Source organism: Pleuronectes platessa, chromosome 14 (assembly GCF_947347685.1).
Source record: "Pleuronectes platessa chromosome 14, fPlePla1.1, whole genome shotgun sequence".
Classification (NCBI taxonomy): domain Eukaryota; kingdom Metazoa; phylum Chordata; class Actinopteri; order Pleuronectiformes; family Pleuronectidae; genus Pleuronectes; species Pleuronectes platessa.
Genome location: NC_070639.1, coordinates 12080253 through 12105490, shown reverse-complemented (window position 1 = coordinate 12105490; position 25238 = coordinate 12080253). Strand labels below are relative to the sequence as shown.

The 25238-nt window shown below is 42.4% G+C and overlaps 1 protein-coding gene across 1 annotated transcript; it reads left to right on the top strand.

Annotated features, from left to right (window-relative positions):
* The first annotated feature begins 12039 nt into the window (after positions 1-12039).
* On the top strand, positions 12040-24094 carry LOC128456247 (eukaryotic translation initiation factor 4 gamma 3-like). Its single transcript, XM_053440341.1, has 24 exons — positions 12040-12048; positions 12457-12618; positions 12920-13075; positions 13372-13569; positions 14274-14420; positions 14508-14741; positions 15311-15415; positions 15881-16019; positions 16472-16611; positions 17367-17401; positions 17702-17805; positions 17919-18028; positions 18148-18320; positions 18907-19032; positions 19157-19238; positions 19652-19750; positions 19951-20032; positions 20413-20623; positions 20934-21079; positions 21544-21766; positions 22236-22536; positions 22943-23072; positions 23188-23331; positions 23861-24094. Exons 1-24 carry the CDS (start codon positions 12040-12042, stop codon positions 24019-24021), a joined length of 3417 nt encoding a protein of 1138 aa, XP_053296316.1. The 3' UTR covers positions 24022-24094.
* The last annotated feature ends 1144 nt before the right edge of the window (positions 24095-25238 follow it).

The window sequence follows — 25238 nt, the reverse complement described above, 5'->3', positions numbered from 1 at the left end:
TAGATAGTTTCAGGGTTCAAAGGTTTTCATTATCTTCATATTCAATTACAATGAACCTGAAGGATGCTTCTCTCTCCAAGATATCTACAGTGCCTTGCATAAGTATTCACCCCCTTTGGACTTTTCTACATTTTAACGACCAATTGCATTCACAAGTCACATTTGCAAGTCACATAATTAGTAAATAGGGTCCACCTGTCTGCAATTTAATCTCAGTATAAATACACCTGTTCTGTGACGGACTCAGAGTTTGTTGGAGATCATTACTGAACAAACAGCATCATGAAGACCAAGGAGCTCACCAAACAGGTCAGGGATAAAGTTGTGGAGAAATATGAAGCAGGGTTAGATTATAAAAAAATATCCAGTGCTTTGAACATCTCTCTGAGCACCATAAAATCCATCATAAGAAAATGGAAAGAATATGGCACAACCGCAAACCTACCAAGAGGAGGCCGTCCACCCAAACTGAAGAGTTGGACAAGGAGAAAATGAATCAGAGAAGCAACCAGGAGGCCCATGGTTACTCTGGAGGAGTTGCAGAGATCCACAGCTGAGGTGGGAGAATCTGTCCACAGGACAACTATTAGTTGTCTACTCCACAAATCTGGCCTTTATGGAAGAGTGGCAAGAAGAAAGCCATTGTTGAAAGGGATCCATCACAAATCCCGTTTGGAGTTTGCCAGAAGCCATGTGGGAGACACAGCAAACATATGGAAGAAGGTGCTCTGGTCAGATGAGACCAAAATTGAACTTTTTGGCCTCAATGCAAAACGCTATGTGTGGCGAAAACCCAACACTGCCCATCACCCTGAGCACACCATCCCAACAGTGAAACATGGTGGTGGTAGCATCATGCTGTGGGGATGCTTTTCTTCAGCAGGTACAGGGAAACTGGTCAGAATAGAGGGAAAGATGGATGGAGCCAAATACAGGGAAATCCTTGAAGAAAATCTGATGCAGTCTGCAAAAGACTTGAGACTGGGGCGGAGGTTCATCTTCCAGCAGGACAATGACCCTAAACATACAGCCAGAGCTACAAAGGAATGGTTTGGATTAAAGAATGTTAATGTCTTAAAATGGCCCAGTCAAAGCCCAGACCTCAATCCAATAGAGAATCTATAGCAAGACTTGAAGATTGCGGTTCACAGACGGTCTCCATCCAATCTGACTGAGCTTCATCTTTTTTGCCAAGAAGAATGGACAAACCTTTCCATCTCTAGATGTGCAAAGCTGGTAGAGACATACCCCAAAAGACTTGCAGCTCTAATTGCAGCTGTAATTGCAGCGAAAGGGGGTTCTACCAAGTATTGACACAGGGGGGTGAATACTTATGCACCCAACAGATGTCAACTTTTTTGTTCTCATTATTGTTTGTGTCACAATAAAATTTATTTTGCACCTCCAAAGTACTATGCATGTTTTGTTGATCAAATGGGAAAAAGTTTATTTAAGTCTATTGAATTCCAGTTAGTAACAGTACATAATGGGAAAAAGTCCAAGGGGGGTGAATACTTATGCAAGGCACTGTATATATACATGTAAATTTTACAAATATTCTTGTAATTATGATATGGCTATATTTCATTAGATTTGTTTTAATTATTTTAAACCTAGGTTTTAATAGTTCAATTAATATATTTTTATAAAATTTCACATTTTTAGATTTTTATTTTCTATTAAAATATATACCTATATTTTTTATTAATTAGATGGTTAATTTTTTTATTAGATTCAATTGTATTATTAGATTTGTTTAATTATTTTAAACCTAGGTTTTAATAGTTCAATTAATATATTTTTATAAAATTTCACATTTTTAGATTTTTATTTTCTTTTAAAATATATACCTATATTTTTTATTAATTAGATGATTAATTTTTTTATTAGATTCAATTGTATTATTAGTCTCCATTTTTTTTAAGTTTCAATATCTATAAATGAAATAAAATATAAACAAACATAAATACAATCATAGCAGCCCACAAATCCAAGATCAGATTATTCTTTAGACGCATTTGTTCCAGAAATGAGGAATAACTTAAAACCAAGATGACATTTGTCGAATCAGTTAATCGACACAAAGCTGCACATAGAATAAGATTCCTCGTATATGTATCTATATGTTTAATCAGGTGGTTTAAATAAGCATCTGTTGAATGACACATACACTGTGAGTTGAATTAAAAACGCATAAATATCAGTATTATATTGAACATGGCTCCTCACACTTGCACCATGTTTTTGAATACATTTTAAACTTTGGAGGGGAAACAGCGCCCCCCGGCGGCCGGCCGGCGCCACGACTATGGGACACCTGGTCGTAATGGGGCGGGGCCGCTAAGCAGGAATCTAAATAAAACATCGTGCAGGATTCAAACTACAAACTCTTTCACTTTTCTTCCGACTCTTGAGGTGAGTTCGTCCCGCGGTGTCGTTCGTTGTTCGCCGGGCTCATAGATACACGGAGCCGGTACCGGAGAACACGCAGGGGCTGCTGGGTGTCCGCTCCTCTCTCCCCCCCCCCCCCCCACCCCCCTACTCCGGGCAAAGTGAAATAAATTTTATCTTTTATCCGTTTGGCTAATGCTAACGCTGGAGTCCTTGTGTAACAGAGTTAAGAATGCACTGTATTTATTTTATTTATAATTTGTATTTGTGAATTTACTTGTGGAGGTGATGTCGTTGTGCACTACCTTTTGTGCTCCCCAAAAGTTTGTTACTTCCTGTTAGCCCTTCCCTCCCTCAGTTTAGTTTTTCATCACTGAGGGTGAGTCACCTGTGTAGAAGCTCTGTGCTGTTTTGTAGTTTTCCTTGAAGGAATGACCGTTGTGGATTGTATGTTGCGTGTATGAGTACAGTGTGCTGTTGTTTTGAATGTTTATATGTTTTGACAATGTTGTGGTTTGAAATCCACGGAGATGTTATTTACATAATGCGGCCGCCATTTTGTTTTCGCTCCGCGGATTTCGGCAGCCTTTGATGTCAATTTGTTCTGTTTTGTAGACTTTTGTATGGAGAAAAAGGAGGTTTTAACAGCAAACCTATGTTGTTGTCTGCAGGTATGTGAGTTTCTTTTTGGATCTAATAACTGTTTCACCAATAATGTGTTACTGAGCAGTTTAGTTTTTCATCACTGAGGAGAGTTCGTCCCGCGGTGTCGTTCGTTGGAGAAAAAGGAGGTTTTAACAGCAAACCTATGTTGTTGTCTGCAGGTGTCTGCAGTTTTTGTAGGTGAATAAATACCCAAAAACCAAGTCCTGAGTCACATTTCTACATCCGTTACACTGGTGCCGTGACCTTTCGGATCATCAGACCAGCTTGATGCTCGTCGCCGTGGATGCTGTGCTGCCATCCTGATCCACGTCTCAAGATTATAGTGCGGTCAGACCTGTAGAAGACCCTTGATTGGGGCATAGCGATTTATACATATATTATTATTTTTTTCTCTTCCCCTCCAGTGTGTTGACAACTGTTTTCATTTCTAAATATCTGTGTACTTCTTATTAACCTTTCTTTTTACATTTTTTTTTATATACATATATATATATGATTATTTTTTTATTTTTTTATACACAACGCAAGTACATTTCATGGTCAAGAGTTGTTTTAATTAACAATGGATGATTTTTCTAGTCCTATTCTGCCAAAAGGTAGAGGTGCATGGATAAGTGCTATTAATAACAGTAGGGATGTGGGACGCTCAACAGCAATGCCGGATGGCTATGCAGATACTGGGTTAGGTCAGATCCCAAGTTATACTCCCACTAATGTGCCTACAGGGGGGGGTCCACATACTTCCACTCCTGGCAGTGATGTTGATGCCATTCACCATCTCACAGACATGGTAGGACAGTTAGGAGCTCAGATTGGTGAGTCTATTGTAGCAAAGCTGATGTCGGCTGGTGTTGTAAGCTTAAATAGTGGTAATCATACTGCTCCTATGACTGAGAACAGACCTAGTGACACTACCAGACATGATGTTCCACAAGTGACTGTACGTGTTAAGCCTGACAGAGAACCACAGACTTTCAGAGGTGACAGCACTGACAAAAACTCAGTCCAGGACTGGATTGACATGACTAAGACTTACCTCAGAAAGCAAGATGTTCCTATACAAGACCAGGCAGAGGAAATTATAAGTCACTTAATGGGCAAGGCCAGGGATGTTGTGAAAATCGCCCTACGCAGTAACCCAGCTCTTGACGTACGACAGAAACCAGAACTGGTGTATGACATTCTTCTCCAGTATTTTAGTGATGCTTCGTCATGTCTTCCTCTGGCAGACTTTTACGCCACTCTACCAAAGCACAAAGAGAACCCAGTCGATTACTGGATAAGACTGAATAAAGCAGCAGATCAAGCCAATGAGGGCCTGCGCAGGCAAGGGAAGCAGACGGAGGACATGGCTGATGAAGTGGCCCTGATGTTTGTCAAGCATTGTCCAGACCCAGAGCTCACGAGCATCCTAAAGTGTAAACCAGTCCACGAGTGGAACTTGCGTGATGTTCAGCTGAGGATTGATGACTATCAGAGGGAGTTGAGAGCTAGTAGCAGAACCACCAGTGCTAGTCAGCTAAAAAGCCACACTGCCTCTGTAGCTCCTGAGCAATCCACATCAGCAGTGTCCGAGCAGCATCACACCCTTTGCCCCTCTTCAGCGTCGGAAACAATTCAAGGTGAATCCCGTCCGGCTCAGAATTATGCCCCTGTGCCAGCTGTGGCACAAAATCTACAACAGTCAGAAGATAGGCTCCTCACTCGCGTAGCGGACATGTTTCAGGAGATGATGGAGAGAATGCAGCAGCGCAGTATTAACCACCCGACTCGAGGAAGTAAGTTTCAATATAACCCTCGCGACAGACGTTCCAGAGAGGCGTTTTGCAGAGTGTGTAACGACTCTAGCCACACCACCACTTCGCACTGCATGGCCGAGAGACTGTGTTTTGGCTGCTACGCCCCTGGCCACACCCGACCAAATTGTCCTGTCAAAAGCTCCTCCCCTCCTCACGCTGAGGGAAACTAACTGGCCTGTATTTGGAGGGAGGCAGTACAGGTTTCACCAAAAACTTCCAAACTGAAGATATGTCTGATGCTGAGACTGTTTACATATCTGCGAAAGACTCAGGTAATAACTCTACAGTTGTTTATCAAAATATTCACAGAATTGGCAATAGTGACAGTCTTTTCAACACACCTGCAGTGGTGAATGGATTAGTGATAGGTGGTATGTTGGACAGTGGTTCTATGGCCTGCAGTATTAATGAAAAGGCTGAGATGAAACTGAGAAATGCTGGGTCAATTACAGATCAGACGTGTGTTGACGTGAATGTAGTCCTTGTTGGTTGCGGCGGGCTTCGTGTTAAACCCAAATGTGCTTTTGATGTGGAGATGGAAGTGTATGGCTGTAGGATGTTGGTTCCCACACTAGTTGTTCCAGGACAGCATGATGAGTTGATCATAGGAACTAATGTCATAAAACACGTCATGCATCAGTCTAAGCAGCGTGAATTATATTGGGACACAGTGTCTGGTCCCTGCTCAACCGTTGACTCAGAAACGGTAAATTTCCTGTCTATGCTCTCTGGTGTGAACCCTTGGAAAGGGGATGCAGTTCCTGACAAAGTTGGAACGGTGAGGTGTAACTCAGCCACATGTCTCGAGCCTGGTCGGGAATATCTCATCTGGGGAAAATTGCAGAAAAACACTGTTGTTTCACCTGGCAGTGCTGTCATGTCAGAGCCTACGTCATCACGATCAATTCCGAGAGGCATTATGGTTGCGAGCCTTGTAACTACACTCTGGGGAGACAGATGGGTCCCACTCAAGCTAGTCAACACAACAAGCAAGTCTATAGTGATGAGGCGCAACGCAAAACTGGCTGACATCTTCTCCTGTGTAGCACTTGAGGATATGGATGTTGCTGATAGCCCTGAGGTTGCCCTCCCCAGTTACACTCAGTCAACTGTGCCACTTGCTCCTGAAGCAGATTCTGTCAAAGACCGGCTCATGTCAGTTAGACTCAGTAATGTTGACATTGAGTCATGTGAGGTGTCAGCGGATTGCAAGAGAAAAATTACCGATCTTGTCTTGCAGTATGAGGACATATTTTCAAAACACCACCTAGACTGTGGTGAGGCGAAAGGTTTTGTTCACCGTATATACCTGTCCGACAACAGACCATTTAGACTCCCATACATAAGAGTGCCCCCTGGTCAATACCAGAAACTTCGCCAAGTGTTGAACGAGATGGAGGAGAAAGAAATCATTAGAAAGTCATCCAGTGAATATGCATCGCCTCTGGTGCTTGTGTGGAAGAAGAACGGAGATCTCCGCATCTGTACAGACATTTTCGGTGGTTGAATAGGAGAACCCTGAAGGACGCCCACCCTCTCCCTAACCCTAACCCTAACCCAGACAACAACCCGCTGACTCACATCCTGACTAAGCCGAAACTAGACTGTTGTGAGCAACGCTGGGTAGCAAAGCTGGCTAGTTATGAATTTGATATTAAGTACGTCCCGGGTCGGCAGAACATTGTAGCTGATGCTCTTAGCCGTATACTATTTGTCAGAGAGGATGTTGGTCACAGACTGCTTGCTGAGCCTTACGAAGGTCTTCTTAACGAGGTCTCAAATGTGTCTAGTGCTTCTGTTCAGAAAGCCTTCAAATCTTCCAGTGGTCACCATACATCCCATTTGGATAGGAATGACATTCAGTCCACGTGCACTCCAGTTCATATGCAAGTTCAGTCTGTTGTGATGTAGGACGTGTCTGCCGTGCTGCAGTCACACATTGAGTGGGACACATGTTCAAGGGTCCGTGCAGCTGAAGTGTTGCAGCATCTACCTCAGTTGATTCCGCCTGGGCTGGACGCCTTACCTGCTTACACCGAGAAAGAACTTCGCGATAAACAGTTGGAGGATGAGGCCCTCTCCCGTGTTTTCTTCTATGTTGAGAGGCATCGGAAGCCTTCCAGAAGAGAAAGGTTTAAAGAGTCTGTCTCTGTTACAAGGTACTTGAAGCATTGGGATAGGCTGAGTGTCATTAACGGTGTGTTGTACAGGGTTTCTAAGGACCACAAAACTAAGGCAAAGCGTTTTCAGTACATTGTCCCTGATTCACTGAGGTCTGTGGTCCTGCAAGGTGTTCATGACAGAGCAGGTCACCAGGCTCAGTTCAGGACTCTAAGTCTGACTAGACATAGGTTTTTCTGGACAAATCTTGATAGAGACGTGAGAGATTATGTTCGTCATTGTCAGCGATGCATTGTTAGCAAGAAGGTTGAGCCTGAGGGTAGAGCCCAGTTAGAGAGCATCACATCTACAAGGCCATTAGAATTAGTTTGTATTGACTTTTGGTCAGCCGAGGATTCCAAGAACAGGTCCATTGACGTCTTAGTGGTTACGGACCATTTCACAAAAATGGCTCAGGCATTTCCATGTAGGGATCAGACAGCCAAACAGGTCGGAAGAGTTCTCTGGGATCGTTACTTTTGTGATTTTTCCCGAAAGGATCCACAGTGACCAGGGTGCTAACTTCGAGAGTCACCTGATTAGTGAGCTTCTCAGAGTCTCAGGCATCCGGAAATCACACACTAGCCCCTACCATCCTATGGGAAATGGGAGTGTAGAACCGTACCTTGGGTGGCATGATCCGTGCATTGTCCCCTGATGAAAAAAGTGATTGGCCAAGGCGCTTGCAGACTCTGACGTTCATGTACAACTGCACTGCCCACGAAACAACGGGTTATGCACCCTTTTACCTAATGTTCGGACGTGTCCCCCGTCTGCCTGTTGATGTTCTTTTTCGTAGTGTGCTCCATGACTCTGCAGTGACAAGCTATGAAAAGTACGTTACATGTCTCACTGAAGATCTGAAGGAAGCGATGGAGATTGCCAAAGACCATGCTGGTAGAGAGCAGTACAGGCATGCACAGTTGTACAACAGGAAAGTGAAAGGTTCCGACATTAACATCGGTGACAGAGTGCTCATGGCCAACAAGAAAGACAGGGGTAAAAAGAAGCTTGCTGATAGATGGGACTCAACCATTTATACTGTAGTGGACATGAATGAAGGGACACACACGTACAGGATCCGTGACACGATCAGTGGTCAAGAGAAGGTTATCCATAGGAACTTACTGATGCCAGTCAATTTCCTCCCTGTTGGGGACACAAGTGAAACCTCTGAACCTACCTCGTCTGAGTCTGTTATGGGATCGTCAGTGTCAGGAACTGTTAATGTGGAAGGAGCCGGAGAGACCCAGTTTGAGAGTGACAGTGTGTCTTTTATTGCCAGTGGCAGTCTTGATGCTGACGATGACAAAGATTCACCTGCATCTGATGTACTTAGTCAGGGTGTATCGACTGAACTAGAACCTGTAGATTCTGAGAGGAGGACCATAGATTGGATCACTCAACTGTCGACGCCATGTCCATCAGTAGTGGCTATTTCTGACCACCAGAGCGTGACCTTTGGTTCCCAACAATCCTCGGTTTTACAAGAGGACAATCTGCTAGCTGACTCAGTTATTTGTAATGTCAGCCCTGGGACTGCTGTGGACAATTCAACACATGTGAGGGAGTCGGACTGTGATACTGTGACAAAGACTTCTCATACTGACGTGGAACATACTGTAGACCAGACTTCACAAATACCCTGTGACCACTCTTTTGCACAAACTCAGGTTAGATCTAGATTTGGTCGGCTGGTTAAACCTGTTAACAGGTTCCTACAAACCATGTCTAGGCAGGATGTTGTTCAGGACAAGTTTGGTGTGTAGTCTATGTTCCAAGCGTTCAATGATTAGGGTTGTATTCAGCTAGTCTACGCCTTAATAAGTCTGAATGTTTTGTTTTGGTTTAATACTCCATTGTTTTTGTTTTCTGCTATGCACAAGTTGCATTACACAATGTGTTAGGGTCTTGTGGGGTGTACAAGGCACCCCGTTGCCAGTTGATGGACCTGCCAAAGACAATGATGGTGCACTTCTACACCTGCATCATCGAGTCCATCCTCACCTCCTCCATCTCCATCTGGTTCGCTGCTGCCACTGCCAACGACAAAAGGAGGCTGCAGCGGATCATCCGTTCTGCTGAGAAGGTGATCGGCTGCAATCTGCCATCTCTTCAGGACCTGTTTGCCTCTAGGACCCTGAGGCGGGCAGGTAAGATTGTGGCTGATCCCTCCCACCCGGGTCACAAACTATTTGAGGTTCTTCCCTCGGGCAGGAGGCTGCGGGCCATCAGGACCAAAACCTCCCGCCACAAGACCAGCTTCTTACCGGCTGCAGTTGGCCTCATAAACAAGGCCCGGGACCCCCACCTGACTCAGACTTTTATTCCGCCCCCTCACCTTTAGGATGTGTTAAATTAACACATTACATCATATTATACTATACTGCATCACATTGCATATTGCAATCGGACACTGTTTACTGTTTTGCATTTTGCATATCACTTTTTACATTTTTTATCTTTTATATATTTTTATTCAGTAATGTTTATGTCGAAATAAATGTTACTTTGTATAGATATTTTGTATTTTTGTATTGTATATTTGTATTTGTGAATTTTATTAAGTTACTATTTTATTTTGATAGTGCTACTTGTGGAGATGATGTCGTTGTGCACCACCTTTTGTGCTCCCCAAAAGTTTGTTACTTCCTGTTAGCCCTTCCCTCCCTCAGTTTAGTTTTTCATCACTGAGGGTGAGTCACCTGTGGATTGTATGTTGCGTGTATGAATACATGTTGATGTGTGAATTGTTGAATGGCAAGAACAGTACTAAAGCACTTTGAGAGGTCATCAAGACTAGAAAACAACTATACAGATATAGACCATAAAGAAAATGATAATAAATCTGTTTTTTCCATTGTTAGGGTTCAATTAAAAGTTAATTTGCTCCAAATGTAATTGGTTCTTCTCTGACCCAATCTGCTTCTTTCCACTTAGTGTGCTGCTCCCCCTTTGCAGTTGTAATTTGACAGCGGTGAAAACATGGATGGTGTCTTTAATTATCTAGTTTTGTCACAACTGAAGGAGATGCTGAACATCTCTACCAGTGGATACAAAAATACTTAAAGGGTCCTCTGTTCACTATTAACTATAATTTAAGTTTAAAAAAAGAGGGCAGCTCATTCTTGTCTCCCCCTCAGAGCCCGAAGCCACGGAGGAGGAGCCGGCAGCATCTTCAACCAAGGAGGCTGAGACTAAGGAGGGTGACAGCAAGGCGGGGGCAGGCGATGCAGGGCCCACAGAGAACGGAGAGCAGAAGGCCGATGACGAAGCCGGGGAGGAGAAGGAAGGAAAGGGCACAGAGAAGAAAGAGTGAGTCTCAACCAGAGAACGAGTTTGTCAACTCTGAACACTGCGATATTTCACTTTGATATCACTTTTATATGTTTATATGATCCTTACCTTTGCTGGATAACTGCAGACTGCTCCTCATGGTCGCAGCGTTGCATTTCCACAAGATTACATTACATTACATTTAGCTGACGCTATTATCCAAACAGACTTACAATAAGTGCATTCAACCCTGAGGGTACAAACCTAGAACAACAAGAATCAAGAAAGTACAATTTCTTCAAAAATAAAGCAAAACTACAAAGTGCTATAAGTAAGTGCATTTTAAGTGCTACTAAATTGTTAGTTTCAAATTTTTATTCAAGGTATAGTCGGAAGAGGTAAGTTTTTAGTTTGCGGCAGATGTGTGAACTTTCTGGTGTCCGGATGTCGATGGGGACCTCATTCCACCATTTAGGAGCCAGGACAGCAAACAGTCGTGATTTTGACATGTGACCTGTCACGCCACACTCATCCCCCTCTTTTTGGTTACAGTTTAGATATGATTATAATCTGCACACACCGGTGTTGTAAACCGTTCTAATATTAAGTGTATAATTATGTCTTCAGAGAGAAGTGGAGAGACTTGATGTGGACTGTTATCAACAGCTCTGTGGGAGATTATCACCTTGAATATTACAGATGAGGTAGAAAGACATTTTATCTATTTGTACAATGTTTTATTTCTTTCAATACGTTTATCCAAAGCGTCTTACAATATGTGCATTTAACCATGAGGATACAAACCCAGAGCCCAGTACATCGGTTCTGTTTGAAAATCTGTGGTGCTTCCACCTGCTGAACACAGAATAAACTATAAGAACCAGATGGAACATACACAACACATAACATTATTTTACAGTGAGTTTCTTTTCATTAACATGGGAATTGACCCCTTCTTGGAGCCCGCCACTAGTGGCCACCCAGTGAACTGCAGCTTGTCCAAGATGCGCCTCGGCTTAAAGGCAGATTTTTCTTTGTCCATGATGCGCCTCGGCTTAAAGGAAGATTTTTCTTTGTCCTATAATGTCCTATGTTATTCCTTTGATGTTTATTTGTAGTCATTCCTTCTCTCCCTCATTGCTGGACATCTACTCACAAACCACAAGTTTGTTACAGAGTCACGACAGACGCATCATCTGGTAATTTACCCAACTGTAAGTTCCCTCCTGCTTCTCTTCTTCCACCATCATCATCAAAACCGTATCTTTTCCCAGTGTCAGAAGACAAAGATATAAGGGAATGTCTTTAGTTATTCAGTTATTGATGAGAATTATATTACGTTAATTATTGATATCATTTTTGTATCTAGCTCCCTGTACTATTTGCCAACTTTGGCTTTTGACTTTGCCCACTAAAGATCAAGGGCTAGGTGATATATCAGGAATTATCATGATAAATGACACAATTCATTTTTTTTTTGTAAGTTTATAGGCAGATATTTTTTCTCTCCAGAGTGATGCTCTCTGTTCTATAATGTGCTCTGTTATTCCTTTGACGTTTATTTGACATCATTCCTTCTCTCCCTCATTGCTGGACATCTCCTCACAACCCACCAGTTTGCTACAGTCACGACAGACGCATCATCTGGTAATTTACCCAACTGTAAGTTCCCTCCTGCTTCTCTTCTTCCACCATCATCATCATAACCATATCTTTTCCCAGTGTCAGAAGACAAAGATATAAGGGAATGTCGAATGTGAATGTAGTTATTCAATTAATGATGAGAATTATATTACGATAATTATTGATATGGTTTTTGTGCCTAGCTCCCTGTACTATTTGCTAAACTTTGGCTTTTGACTTTGTCCACTAAAGATCAAGGGCTAGGTGATATATCAGAAACCCAACAGATTGCTACTGAGACGTGACAGACACATCATCAGGTAATTATTCCCTGGTTATTCGTAAAACTTTTTGGAATTGTATATAATGTTATTTAATAGATGTCCATCTGAACTTTGACTTAAACATAAGAAGAATAGTCGTCTAAAAAACTGAACTTGTTTGTACTTTAGATCAAAGCATGGCAGCCTGCAGAAATGAGTCAGCTGTCTCTGGGATCGTTCTTAATGTCTTCTGTGTTTCTCTCCCATCTTACCTACAGTTTTTCCAGAGGACTCAGATACAGACTGCTAGGCCCACCATCCCGACAAACACGTCTTCCAAACAGCCTGTCTCACAGACTCCTCTAGCCGTCTACCCAACTAATCAGCCAATCATGAAGCCCATGGCACCCACGCCTTTCCCTTCCCTGCGGGCTGCACAGGTGAAAGAAACACACTGACCTGTTTACAGTTGATGGTTGCTCTCATTCAGGGGTAGGGGAACCTTTTTTTCTATCAAGGGCCATTTCAATATTTAGAATCTCCTTCAAGGGCCATGCTAAATATTGATCACATATCACCCTAGCCTTTCTCTCTTTTTCTATCTATTTTCGACCCTTTTATTTTTGTATCTACCCATTCTTCCGACCTTGGTCTTCATTCTCTCTGGCTCCCCCCTGTCTTTTTCTTTAAAAGATATTGTCATGGTAATAATACTGTTTTTCCCTTTTTTCCTGTGTTAAGCTTAAAAACCTTGGGGCCCGGCGACCACCACCCAGGAAGATCATCATGGGCCTGTCTTTGCACGACGATGTTCAGCTGAAGAAATCAGAGAATGCCTGGAAACCAGGCATGAAGAGGGAAAGCCTCCCAGCGGAACCAGAGTCCAACAAAACACAGGTACAACCAAATATACACAATCTGAAATCCACAAAGCAGTGGGCATATATAGAAATTACATATACAGAATTTTCTGATAATAAATGTTAGTCTACGTGATTGAAGATTTTCAAAGTATTGGAAATTCCAGTAAAAATGTTGTTTAAATCTGTAAATATAGGAAATCATTGTGAGTATTTAATTTCCGTATTACTAGTAGCTTTACAACAGGAGTAGTTTTTCATGTGGAGTGAGAGATTGGTGTTTGTGATCGATGACCTCAGAGTTTAAGTACCTGTTATGACCTACTCCCTCAGGACCTGTTCAAGAAGGTCCGCAGCATCTTGAACAAGCTGACGCCGGAGAAGTTCAGCCAGCTGGTGAAGCAGGTCTGGGACCTGACCATCGACACTGAGGAGCGGCTCAAAGGAGTCATCGACCTGGTGTTTGAAAAGGCCATCGACGAGCCCAGCTTCTCGGTGGCCTACGGGAAAATGTGCCGCTGCCTCGCCACGGTAAGCTGGTCGCTTAGTTGAGCAGAGAAGTGTGTCGACTTTGGAACGAGAGAGTCTTGTGTTTGCAATGTAATTGTTTGAATTGGATTTGGAGAAGTACTTAAATATAGCTTTTTCGTAAACTGCCGCATTCATCAGATGCAAAAACACGATGGAGGAATTAAGTGTAATCTTTAAACCATCTATTGGAGGGGTGTGCACACTGTGTCTCAATATATAGTCAACAATTTGCTAAATGTTTATGCAGCAAATGGATCAATTGGTTCATATTCAGCTCTGCCTTGATGCAGAATAATGCTGTGAAAAGCAACACAATTCAGTACAATGTGATGATGAGGTTTTATTGTTTTGATGCCTCTAGAGTGTACACCAGACGACACTATTTATTAAGGAGTTTGAAAATCAGTCACAAATAATCCTTTAAAACACAATTTATTAAACGTGCATATCCTTAATTATAGACACTATTAACAAGAGTTCTAGAGAAACTATTACATTTTCTGTCTTCCATCATTTGATAACATAACCTTAAAAATATATCAGTCATTAAAATCTAAATAATCCAGATACGAAAATATTAATTTGCGAAATATAAAAAGAAATGTTAAACCGCTGAAAACTTTTTTCCCGGTTAGTTCATTACTTATTTTATTCTAATGCTTATGTTCTCTACTGAATTCATTCCACTTACTTTTCATGTGCAGCTCAAAGTGCCCATCACTGACGCTCCCAACAACACAGTGAACTTTCAAAAGCTGCTGCTAAGCCGCTGCCAGAAAGAATTTGAGAAAGACAAGGTGGATGATGTGGTGTTTGAGAGGAAGCAGAAGGAGCTGGACTCTGCTGCATCGGTAAGTGTGACACCGGATCTTTACCAAAACAACATTTAGTTTCTGTTTCAACTCTGTTCAAGAGGTTTGTTTCCTTGGTCCCATTAGACGGAGCGTGACCGACTTCAGGTAGAGCTGCAGGAGGCCAAGGACATTGCCCGGCGGCGATCCATCAGCAACATAAAGTTCATTGGTGAACTGTTCAAGCTAAAGATGCTAACAGAGGCCATCATGCATGACTGCGTGGTGAAGCTGCTGGGGAACCACGACGAAGCTTCCCTGGAGTGTCTCTGCAGGCTGCTCACCACCATCGGCAAGGACTTTGATTTAGTGGAGGCCAAGGTGAGCTGGTGGTTGTACATTTTACATAAATCTTAAATTTCTTTTATTACGGTCTTAGAAAGGTCTGAGGGGCTACAGATTGAAAACTTTGAATATAATCTACAGGATAATATGCGGCTGGTTTCCCTTTCAAATTAAATATTAAGAGAAATGCATTGTTTGCAGGGATGAAGATGTGATGAGAACTTTTTGTCAGCAGTGTTTTTGACATTAGGGCAGCCAAAGATCAGTTCATGTCTCTGCTTTCATCCCACTAAGATGTTTTCTTCTGGAAATGTCAAATAAGTGATTTAGAAGGTGATTCTGATTTACAATCCCACAGCAGCTGCTTACAAGTAGGTTGTGGTCGTTTCCTCAGCACGGAAGCTTTACGGCTTTTACGGCTGTTGATGAAATGTTCCGGTTTCATCTCAGGCGGTCAGGACTGTTCCAAGTGATAAACTGGACAATTGGTCAACTCTGAAAATAATAGTATCTGCAACCTGCTGTCTGGTAGATTGAATGGAGACATGCTGAACATGACTTTCGTGTCTCAAATTAACCGTCTCTCTCCCTCTGTGTCTCACCAGCCTCGGATGGATCACTATTTTAAGCAGATGGAAAAAATCATCAGAGAGGGGAAGACGTCTTCACGCACAAGGTTCATGTTGCAGGATACCATAGACCTAAGATTGGTGAGTGGGTCTTTGTGATTTTTCTTTCATTTGCACAATTGTAAAGAGTCCAAGAATCAAATTCTTAACCGTAAGATGGATTTTACCAGAGAGATTTATTTCATCGATCTCTCTGATGACCAGGAACATGATACTATATTTTCTGGTCCTATTCTGTTTAATGAATATCTACACTGCTGTTGTTAAGGAGATCTGATGCTTTTTAGAAGGACTGATATAGATAGATACATAGATAATGGCGAAGAAATGTAAGAAAATTCCATAGAAACAACGAACAGGGAAAAATGGTTGAAACCTGAGGAATACGTGATAACTATTGATCTTTAATGAATTCATCAGTGTGTCCCCAGTCATTAGAATATTCCTCTGTGATTGAAGCTGAGCTAAGACATCTGTTTAACACTACAGAATCTGTCTGATTCAGGTTTGAAGTCATTGTTGTTCTGTACATTTGTTTTTCTTCAGCACAAATGGGTGTCAAGAAGAGCCAACCAGGGTCCAAAGACAATTGATCAGATCCACAAGGAGGCAAAGCTTGAAGAGGAAGAGGAGCAGAGAAAAGTGCAGCAGCAACTGTACTTCAAGGACACCAGGAGACGGCCAGGTCAGGCCTGCAGTCTAAATCCTCTTTAAGGTTTAGAATTACATTGGCACAGCTATAGTAACTCAGGAAGACAGGCTGTAGACTTCCTGTCCCTATAGCCTGCAGAGATGCTATTGTGCCCAACAGCAGACAGAAAGCCCCCTAGCTCCCTCCCATCTGCTAGCTGACCTATAATATTTCATCCTGTAACGCAGCATGCCACTAAAACAGTCAGAAATGTCACTCTGTCTGCCACTTTCACAGCTGTTTGACTCCACTGTTTTTCCTGTGAACTTATCTTAAACCTGTATTTCCCTGTTTGTTTCTTGTTTTTTTGTGTGGGTGTGTCTCCACAGATCCAAGGGAGCAGAGGGAGCAGAGAGAGCAGAGACAGCAGAGAGAGCAGAGACAGCAGAGAGAGCAGAGAGAGCAGAGACAGCAGAGGGATCAGAGGGATCAGAGAGAGCAGAGAGAGCAGAGGGAGCAGAGGGATCAGAGGGAGCAGAGGGAGCAGAGAGATCCGCAAGTACAGGGAGAGGAGACCTGGAAAACTGTGCCCATGAGGAAGAATGGCAGGACCATCGACCCCAACAAGATCCCAAAGATCTCCGAGGTGAGACGAGCTTTCCGAGGCTTCGACACAGATCTTACCATTTTACCTTTTTCTTACCTTCTACTGTGAGGTTTGTACAAATGCACTGCTACAGGAGACATGAAGCTGCTATTTACTTTCTGTCCCTCATAGTTGATTTGCTCATATCTCTACATTGGAATCACAAAAACAATGACAAACAATTACCATGTGTTAACTGGTCGTGTTCCATGGAAACTTAAGCCGTTGTCAGGCGTGACCTCCGGGTAAAATCTGGAGAATTGGCTACAGACTTTAAACATTTAAATAACTTAACTAATTTTGATTTAATGATAGTTTGATCTGAGAGATTTGAAATTTGAATTTGAATTAAAGCTGGAACCTAAAGCAGAGTCAGGACTTGTTAAGTTTCTCTTGTATAATCAGAAATATGTAATATTTTATGATTCATACAGACATTGGTAAACAAGTTTCTTAGATTTTCTACTTATTACTGATAAAAGACTCATAACAGGGGCATTTGTGTCGATTTGTTCCTGCTTCTTCCTCACGCCCACGATTTCACGCCCTCAACTCAGAGTAAATCAATTCAACAATATACATAATGATTTGTATAATGAGTTTAATAATGTAAAACAATTTCAAAACAAGAGAAGCTGAATATAGTATATTTTGTGAAATCAGCAGTGACCTCTGAGTAGAAACTGATCACAGACAACGTGAAAAGTTGTAAGGCTCATTTTTTTGTGCCTGATGGTCTGTTTCTCTTTCTGCAGATGGACGAGAAGATCCAGCTGGGCCCTCACGGAAGGTATGAGATGACAACACTGTCTGATTTGAAAGATCCTGTTGGTGTTAGGTTTCTCTGAAACATGAGGAGAGTGTCTCTGTGATCCTGATATTTATCTTTCCTGCTATCAGGATATTTATAACTCTGATTAACTAGTTTCCATTGACTTAAAAAATAAATCAGTTTTGTTATTAGGGTTTTGTTTCCTCTCTGTTTAGGGCAGTGATAATAATTTGTAGTAGTTTCCAAATTGGTTAGAAAGCTTTATGTTCATTTACACTGACATCCTTCCTGACTCTTTGTTTATCCGTTCCCCACCAGTCGTAGCCGTACAGAAAAAAAGTGCAGCAACAAGCCGCTGATCTCTGCACCGAAAGTCACTGAGGTCGAATCTGAGCCAGAGCGCAGCAGAGTCCGAGAGCCTGGTGAGACACACGTTGCTGCCCAACACCGGAGTGACAGGACAATAACACTGACACATTCACTCTGTGCCATTAATCACACTGTTGTGACTCTGGTTGTTTATTTGCATCGACAGTGAAACCTGAGCCTGTTCAGACGAGAGAGAAACCTGCTCGGTCTGAGGAGGAGATCGAGAGGAAGTGCAAGTCCATCATCGACGAGTTCCTGCACCTTAAAGATTTCAAGGTGCTGAGATCCACTCAACTGATAACTGATTTTTTTTCTTTTCGATTTCATAGAATAAACCTTCTTAAAGGGAAGAATTAAAGTATAAGTCTTGAACATGCGTCTTTGTTTTGTTGCAGGAGGCTGTCCAGTGTGTGGTGGAGCTTGATCTGGGCTCTCAGTCGCACATCTTCATACGCGTGGGGGTGGAGTCGACTCTGGAGCGCAGTCAGATCACACGGGACCACTTGGGCCAGCTCCTCTTCCAGCTGGCGCAGAAGGGAATCCTGCCCAAACCCCAGTTCTACAAAGGGTCAGTTCCCCTGCTCAGTTCTACTTAGGGTTGCAAAATTCCGGGAATATTAAAAGTTGGAAACTTTCCATAGGAATAAACGGGAATATACGGGAATATACAGGAATAAACTGGACATTGTGTGGCTAATTTATACTAACTGTATTTACCTTGTCATATACAGACATAAATATAAACATTTTGTTTTGTCATAGGCTGATTTGAGCCCTGAGGAAACTTTGGGCACTTGACTATTTGCTTCTGCATCTTTGTGTCATTCTTAACAGAGGTCTTTGCACAGTATTTGCAAATGTACACAGCCTTTGCTTCTACATTGGCTGGGGTGAAATAAAAAGATTTATTTGATGTTGTCCAGCCATTTATCTTCCTGCTAATTATTTTTCAAAACCTGTCGATACCAGAATAAGCGAGAATGACCGTCAATTTTCAGTGGTTTTTGGTTTTCTAAAAGACCATGTTGTCGTTCATTTATTTATTTGGGGAACATGTAAACATTTTCTGCTTCTTAACTTACTGAATTTATATTGACTATGTTTTTCGGAGCGGCTCTTTTTCCTAACCACAACGTCCTTGTTTCTTTTCCCAGGTTTGCAGACACGCTGGAGCAAGCGGACGACATGGCCATCGACGTTCCCCACATCTGGCTGTACCTGGCCGAGCTGCTCAGCCCTGTGCTGAAGGAGGGGGGCTTCTCTATGAGAGAGCTCTTTAGGTACGAGACCACAAACGTGTTGACTGTGATGAACTCTGCTCTAAACTAAGCTGTGTCTGAAGTAAAGATCTGCTCAGACTTTTAAGATTTATTTAAATTTCTGCCATGTTCTGTTTGTTCACAGTGAATTAAGCAAACATTTGCTTCCTGTGGGAAGAGCTGGGATCTTGATCTCTGAAATACTGCTCATACTATGCAAACAAATGGTAAGAAACACTTCAGTCTGTTCTTCACTCTTTTTTCCTGTTACCTGTTCTCATTATGAAGCAGGTGGATTATAACCAGTGACTCAGCTGTAGATATAATTTAAATACACATAGATTATTGACTTGTATACAATCTATATTGAAATATTTTTACTGTTACACTGCACTGGAGTTCACTGTAGCATTTTTTTTTTTGTATTATTCTGATTCTGCTATAATTATTATAAACCAGTTAAATGAAAAATCTCACTGAAATCAACTAGGCTGATTTGATCTTTTGATTTGAAGCAAATATTTTCTAATTCATTAAGTAAGTTTATGAATGAAATATTTCTCCCTGCTGTAAATTAGACGTAATAGAAAAGACATTTCAGAGCATAGGTTTGTGACGTTGTCCCGTCTCGTGTCCACAGGGCCATCGTACTGTGGCTTCTCTGTGGGAAGAATCAGGCCTCAACTGGACTGACCTTCTGCCGGAGAAAGAGGATGTCCAGGCTTTCATCTCACAACAGGTCAGTGATGAAGGTCAACACTCATCAAGACTCAAGAAATATCAATGGAGGGAAACCCTCTGTTACCATCTATCAGCTGTTTGAAGACTTTTTAACTAATTGAGACAAATAAGAACTTTCTAATGTTTTTTGTAGTGTTTCCACGCCGTCCTTCTCTTCTATACTTCCTCACCATATCAATGTTGTCTCCACTCGAACAGAAACTCCAGTTTCTTCAGCCACAGAGTCCGAGTGTCTCAGAGCACAAACCTGAGCCAGAGGGCAGCAGTGTCCGAGAGCCTGGTGTGACGCACTTCACTGTCCAACACCGGACAGACAGGACGATAATACTGACACATTCACTCTCTGCCATTAATCACACTGTTGTGACTGTGGTTGTTTATTTCTCATGTTAAAGGAGATATGACCAGTCAAAGTCAGATTACCCCTAAATAATTATCTTGGAAAGCCCATATCTCCATTAATTAAGATCTGTGATATGACAAATTTCAGTTCCATGTGTTTCTCATGTGACCAAATCAGCACATTCAATTTAATTAAGATCTGTAACTGTTTGGCCAATTTCACATTACTTATATGTGAAGAACTGTTAAGTGTAAATATTACCTTTTGCTGATTGAATTCTGAAGACATGTATTCATCTGTACTTTTCCTTCTTCCAGATGATGCGCCAAACATGCAGGCTTTGAACAGCCTTGCAGAGTCAGAGACTGAGCTGGAGACAGCCGCTGTTGAGCCTTCTCTCATGCCCCCCGCTTCACTACAGGCCCAAGCCTCTAGTCCTGCTTACAGAGAGGCCTCCTCTGAAACTTTACCTGCTGACACCACTCCTCAACAGAACCCAGACATCGAAGCCAGGACAACTCTGGGAAGGTATGAGATGACAACGCTGTCTGAATTGAAAGATCCTGTTGGTGTTAGGTTTCTCTGAAACATGAGGAGAGTGTCTGTGATTCTGATATTTATCTCTCCTGCTAGCAGGATATTTATAACTCTGATTAACTAGTTTCCATTGACCTAAAAAATCTGTTTTGTTATTAGGGTTTTATTTCGCTTCTGTTTAAGTCACTGATAATAATTTGTAGTATTTTACAAATTGGTTGAAAAGCTTGATATTCAGAGTTTCTCATTTACATTGACATCCTTCCTGACTCTTTGTTTATTCGTCCCCCACCACTCGTAGCCGTACAGGCAGGAAGCGCAGGAAGAACAGAAAGCGCAGCGCAAAGCCGCTGAGCTCTGCACCGTCTCAGCCTGATCTGTACACCAGGGGAAGCAGCTCAAAGGAGCTGCTGGAGAGTCCAACCCCGGAGGGGCCGCCAAGAGACAGCGAGCCAGAGGGAGCCGTGCCTAGGAGACCGAATGTCTCAGAGCACAAACCTGAGCCAGAGGGCAGCAGTGTCCGAGAGCCTGGTGAGACGCACGTCACTGTCCAACACCGGACAGACAGGACGATAATACTGACACATTCACTCTCTGCCATTAATCACACTGTTGTGACTGTGGTTGTTTATTTCTCATGTTAAAGGAGATATGACCAGTCAAAGTCCGATTACCCCTAAATAATCATCTTGGAAAGCCCATATCTCCATTAATTAAGATCTGTGATATGACAAATTTCAGTTCCATGTGTTTCTCATGTGACCAAATCAGCACATTCAATTTAATTAAGATCTGTAACTGTTTGGCCCATTTCACATTACTTATATGTGAAGAACTGTTATGTGTAAATATTACCTTTTGCTGATTGAATTCTGAAGACATGTATTCATCTGTACTTTTCCTTCTTCCAGAGGATGCGCCAAACCGGCAGGCCAACCCACCTGAAGCGGCCAACTCAAGTGAGCGTCCCTCAGCCAAGGAACCAGCTTCTTCTCACTTGTCCTCAGTCGAGGAGCTGAAACCCTCTTTGGTGCCACCTCAGACTCTGAACACAGACAAGCCTCTCTTAGACGCCCCTGGAACTCTGGCTGCCTTGTCTGGAGCAGCCCCCACGGCTTTGAACAGCCTTGCAGAGTCAGAGACTGAGCTGGAGACAGCCGCCGTTGAGCCTTCTCTCATGCCCCCTGCTGCACTCCAGCCCCAAGCCTCTAGTCCTGCTTACAGAGAGGCCTCCTCTGAAACTTTGCCTTCTGACACCACTCCTCAACAGAACCCAGACGTCGAAGCCAGGACAACTCTGGGAAGGTATGAGATGACAACGCTGTCTGATTTGAAAGATCCTGTTGGTGTTAGGTTTCTCTGAAGCATGAGGAGAGTGTCTGTGATTCTGATATTTATCTCTCCTGCTAGCAGGATATTTATAACTCTGATTAACTAGTTTCCATTGACTTAAAAAATCTTTTGTTTATTTCGCTTCTGTTTAGGTCACTGATAATAATTTGTAGTATTTTCCAAATTGGTTGAAAAGCTTGATATTCAGAGTTTCTCATTTACACTGACATCCTTCCTGACTCTTCGTTTATTGGTCCCCCATCACTCGTAGCCGTACAGGCAGGAAGCGCAGGAAGAACAGAAAGCGCAGCGCAAAGCCGCTCAGCTCTGCACCGTCTCAGCCTGATCTGTACACCAGGGGAAGCAGCTCAAAGGAGCCAACCCCGGAGGAGCCGCCAAGAGACAGCGAGCCAGAGGGAGCTGTGCCTAGGAGACCGAATGTCTCAGAGCACAAACCTGAGCCAGAGGGCAGCAGTGTCTCTAGTCCTGTTTACAGAGAGGCCGCCTCTGAAACTTTGCCTTCTGACACCACTCCTCAACAGGACCAAGACTTCGAAGCCAAATGTGTGAAGGTACGAAAAGTGAAATCAACCAGTCTCTGCGAGTTAGTAGTAAAAATCCTGAAGGGCAGACAGAGTGGGGCTAAGTTACACCTTGTTGTAAAGTAACTGAATATAATTATATTTCGGACCTTGAAGCTAATGTTGGTCCACGACTGTTGGTAAGATCTCATCAATACAATTCCTGGATCCACCTGTGCTCCAAAATGTTAGGTTTCCTCCCTGGGTCCACAAATATTCATGGGAATCATTTCAGTAGCTTTTGATGAATCCTGCTGACAAACTGACTAAACAAATGAAAACATAAGCTCCAGTTCTAGACCAGAAATACGTTAGTTACACATCTACATACTTTGAACTCTGTGTTTACTGCTCTTCAGTGTCATCACTTCTGAGCTGATTCTTGTGAATTTGACAGACGCTGTGTTTTTACTCCTCCTCCTCCTCTGATCTCTCTGTTTCTCAGGAGAACCTGACTGAATCTCACCTGAGCTCGTCTCCCTACCTGAGGGCGTTGATGACGGCTGTGTGTAAGGCAGCAGTGAAAAGTAAGCTCTCCACCAGCCGGAGCAAAGACTCCTCTGCTCAAATCGCACCGCTGATTACAATATTTATTCTCTGCCGAGCGTATGAATTTAATCTGCCTCCTTCTTCACTGTGCAGATAACACCAACTGTCGAGTGCACACGGCCCTCATTCAAAAGAGATTACCTGTATTGCTCCAGTACCGGAACTCAGAGAGTGAGCGACAGCTGCATGCTCTTCAGGAACTTCAGTCGCTGATCGTCGCCCTCGATCATCCTCCAAGTAAGTTCTGCATCAGAGTTCACTCCAAATGAAACTCACAGATCATCCCTTTTCTTTGTTTCTTAAGAATAAACTGTGTAACAAGTTCTCAGTTGTGATCCAACCAGTGGAACAGTTCAATCTCACTACAAGGTCCATTTAGTAGCTTTTCTGGAGCTTTAGTTCTTGTCACATGATTCTCATCAGCAGAAGAACTTCGCCTTGTTATATGGAATTGGAGATTTTCATATTTCCGTCTATTTTTTAAGGACATTTGAAAAGTTTGGATTAAAACTTTGAATCTCAAATTTTTTCTCCACTGACATTATCTTGATTCGTTCATTTGAGAAACATCACTCAAAATAACTTTTGCTAAACACAATGCCGTCTTCAGTTATTTCTAATACATCAATTTTTGGTTTCTTATCTAGATACAAATCCCATTACTTGAATTGATAACATTAGGAATTGGTCTCACCTCACGGAAAAATGAGATTTATTTCAATTTCGTCACAGCTGAAACGATGACTGACATGTATTTGTTCTCCAGACCTCCTCAAGATATTCTTCGAGTGTATGTACGACGAGAACGCATTCTGCAAGTCGGGGACCAGAAAAGACCCGGCCAATCAGCTGGATAAGGGCGTGGCCCTGAAGACCGTCACAGCCTTCTTCACATGGCTGCAGGAGGCGGAGTCGGAAGACAATTGACGAGTTTGGATTCCAAACTTTTGCAACGTTCCGCACTTTTTAATTTATTAATAATAAAAGGTAGTTAAAAATGCTCGTTCTCATGATTAGTTCTTTCCATGTTTTGGTGCTTAAAGGGCATACGACTCAGTGTGTGTGTGTGTGTCTGTGTGTGATGAACTGAGACAGTTGTGTTGTGTTGGAAGTTGCCATAGCATCGTCAGATGACCTGTGTGATCAGACCAGGAGGAGCAGCTGAGCGATGAGCTGCCGGCTCCTCAGGATCAACGACACAGGTTCCACTCGTTTGGTCTGTTTAGTCATCGCAGCCCAAACAATCAAACAGCACCGTGTCGTTGAAAGTGTCTCAGCAGCTTGTCGCCTCATATATTTCTTATTTGTACCATCTTTTGTATGTGTGTATCTAGATTGTGTGTTTATGAAGCCATGACATGTTTGAGTGTTGCCCGTCATAATGTGGTCACGTGACCACCAGGTCGCCCAAAACACACCCACTGTGAACATGGATACCGGAGACGTATTGGTTAACTGATGATTCAATTTATTGGCAATTATTTAGGTAATGTCTAAGCAATAATCTTGCACTGTTAAATATGACTGTATATAATTGTTTCACAGGTATTTTCAAGAACTGAAGATTAGACACAAAACCCTGAAATATTCACTTTACAGTTAAATACGACAAAAGTGGTAAAAGGCTGAAATATGAAAATATTGTACAAATGTTTTATATTATCACTGTTGCTTTTTCTCAGTGAAGGTTAAAGGCTCATGTTTCAGGATATGAGTTCTCTGTTCAGTGTGTGTGTGTTCTTAAGGGGTTTGTTTTTTTTACTCTTGAAACAAGTGACTTATGTTGGCAGATACAAAACGGTTGTCTACCACTGCTGATCACAAGAAGTTGTTTTGTTGTGTCATCATTAGACAGAGGTAACCAGATGTTTGTTCCACTTTATTTCCCATGAAGGTTTTCTTTTATCGGTTTTTACTGGAGTTGTAAGTCTATATTCACAGTTTATTAAGTTCAATATGTTGGTCTACCCATGGCTGGATTACCAACTGAGCAAAGTGGGAAACTAACACAAGGATCCCAAAAGCCAAAGGTTTTCCCTCCATGGCATCACTACATAATTTAATTCATTGAAGGTTTCTTTCCAGTTTGCACCAGTGAAGAAGAATATCATCTATGTAGGATCTTCCATTAACCATTTAATGGT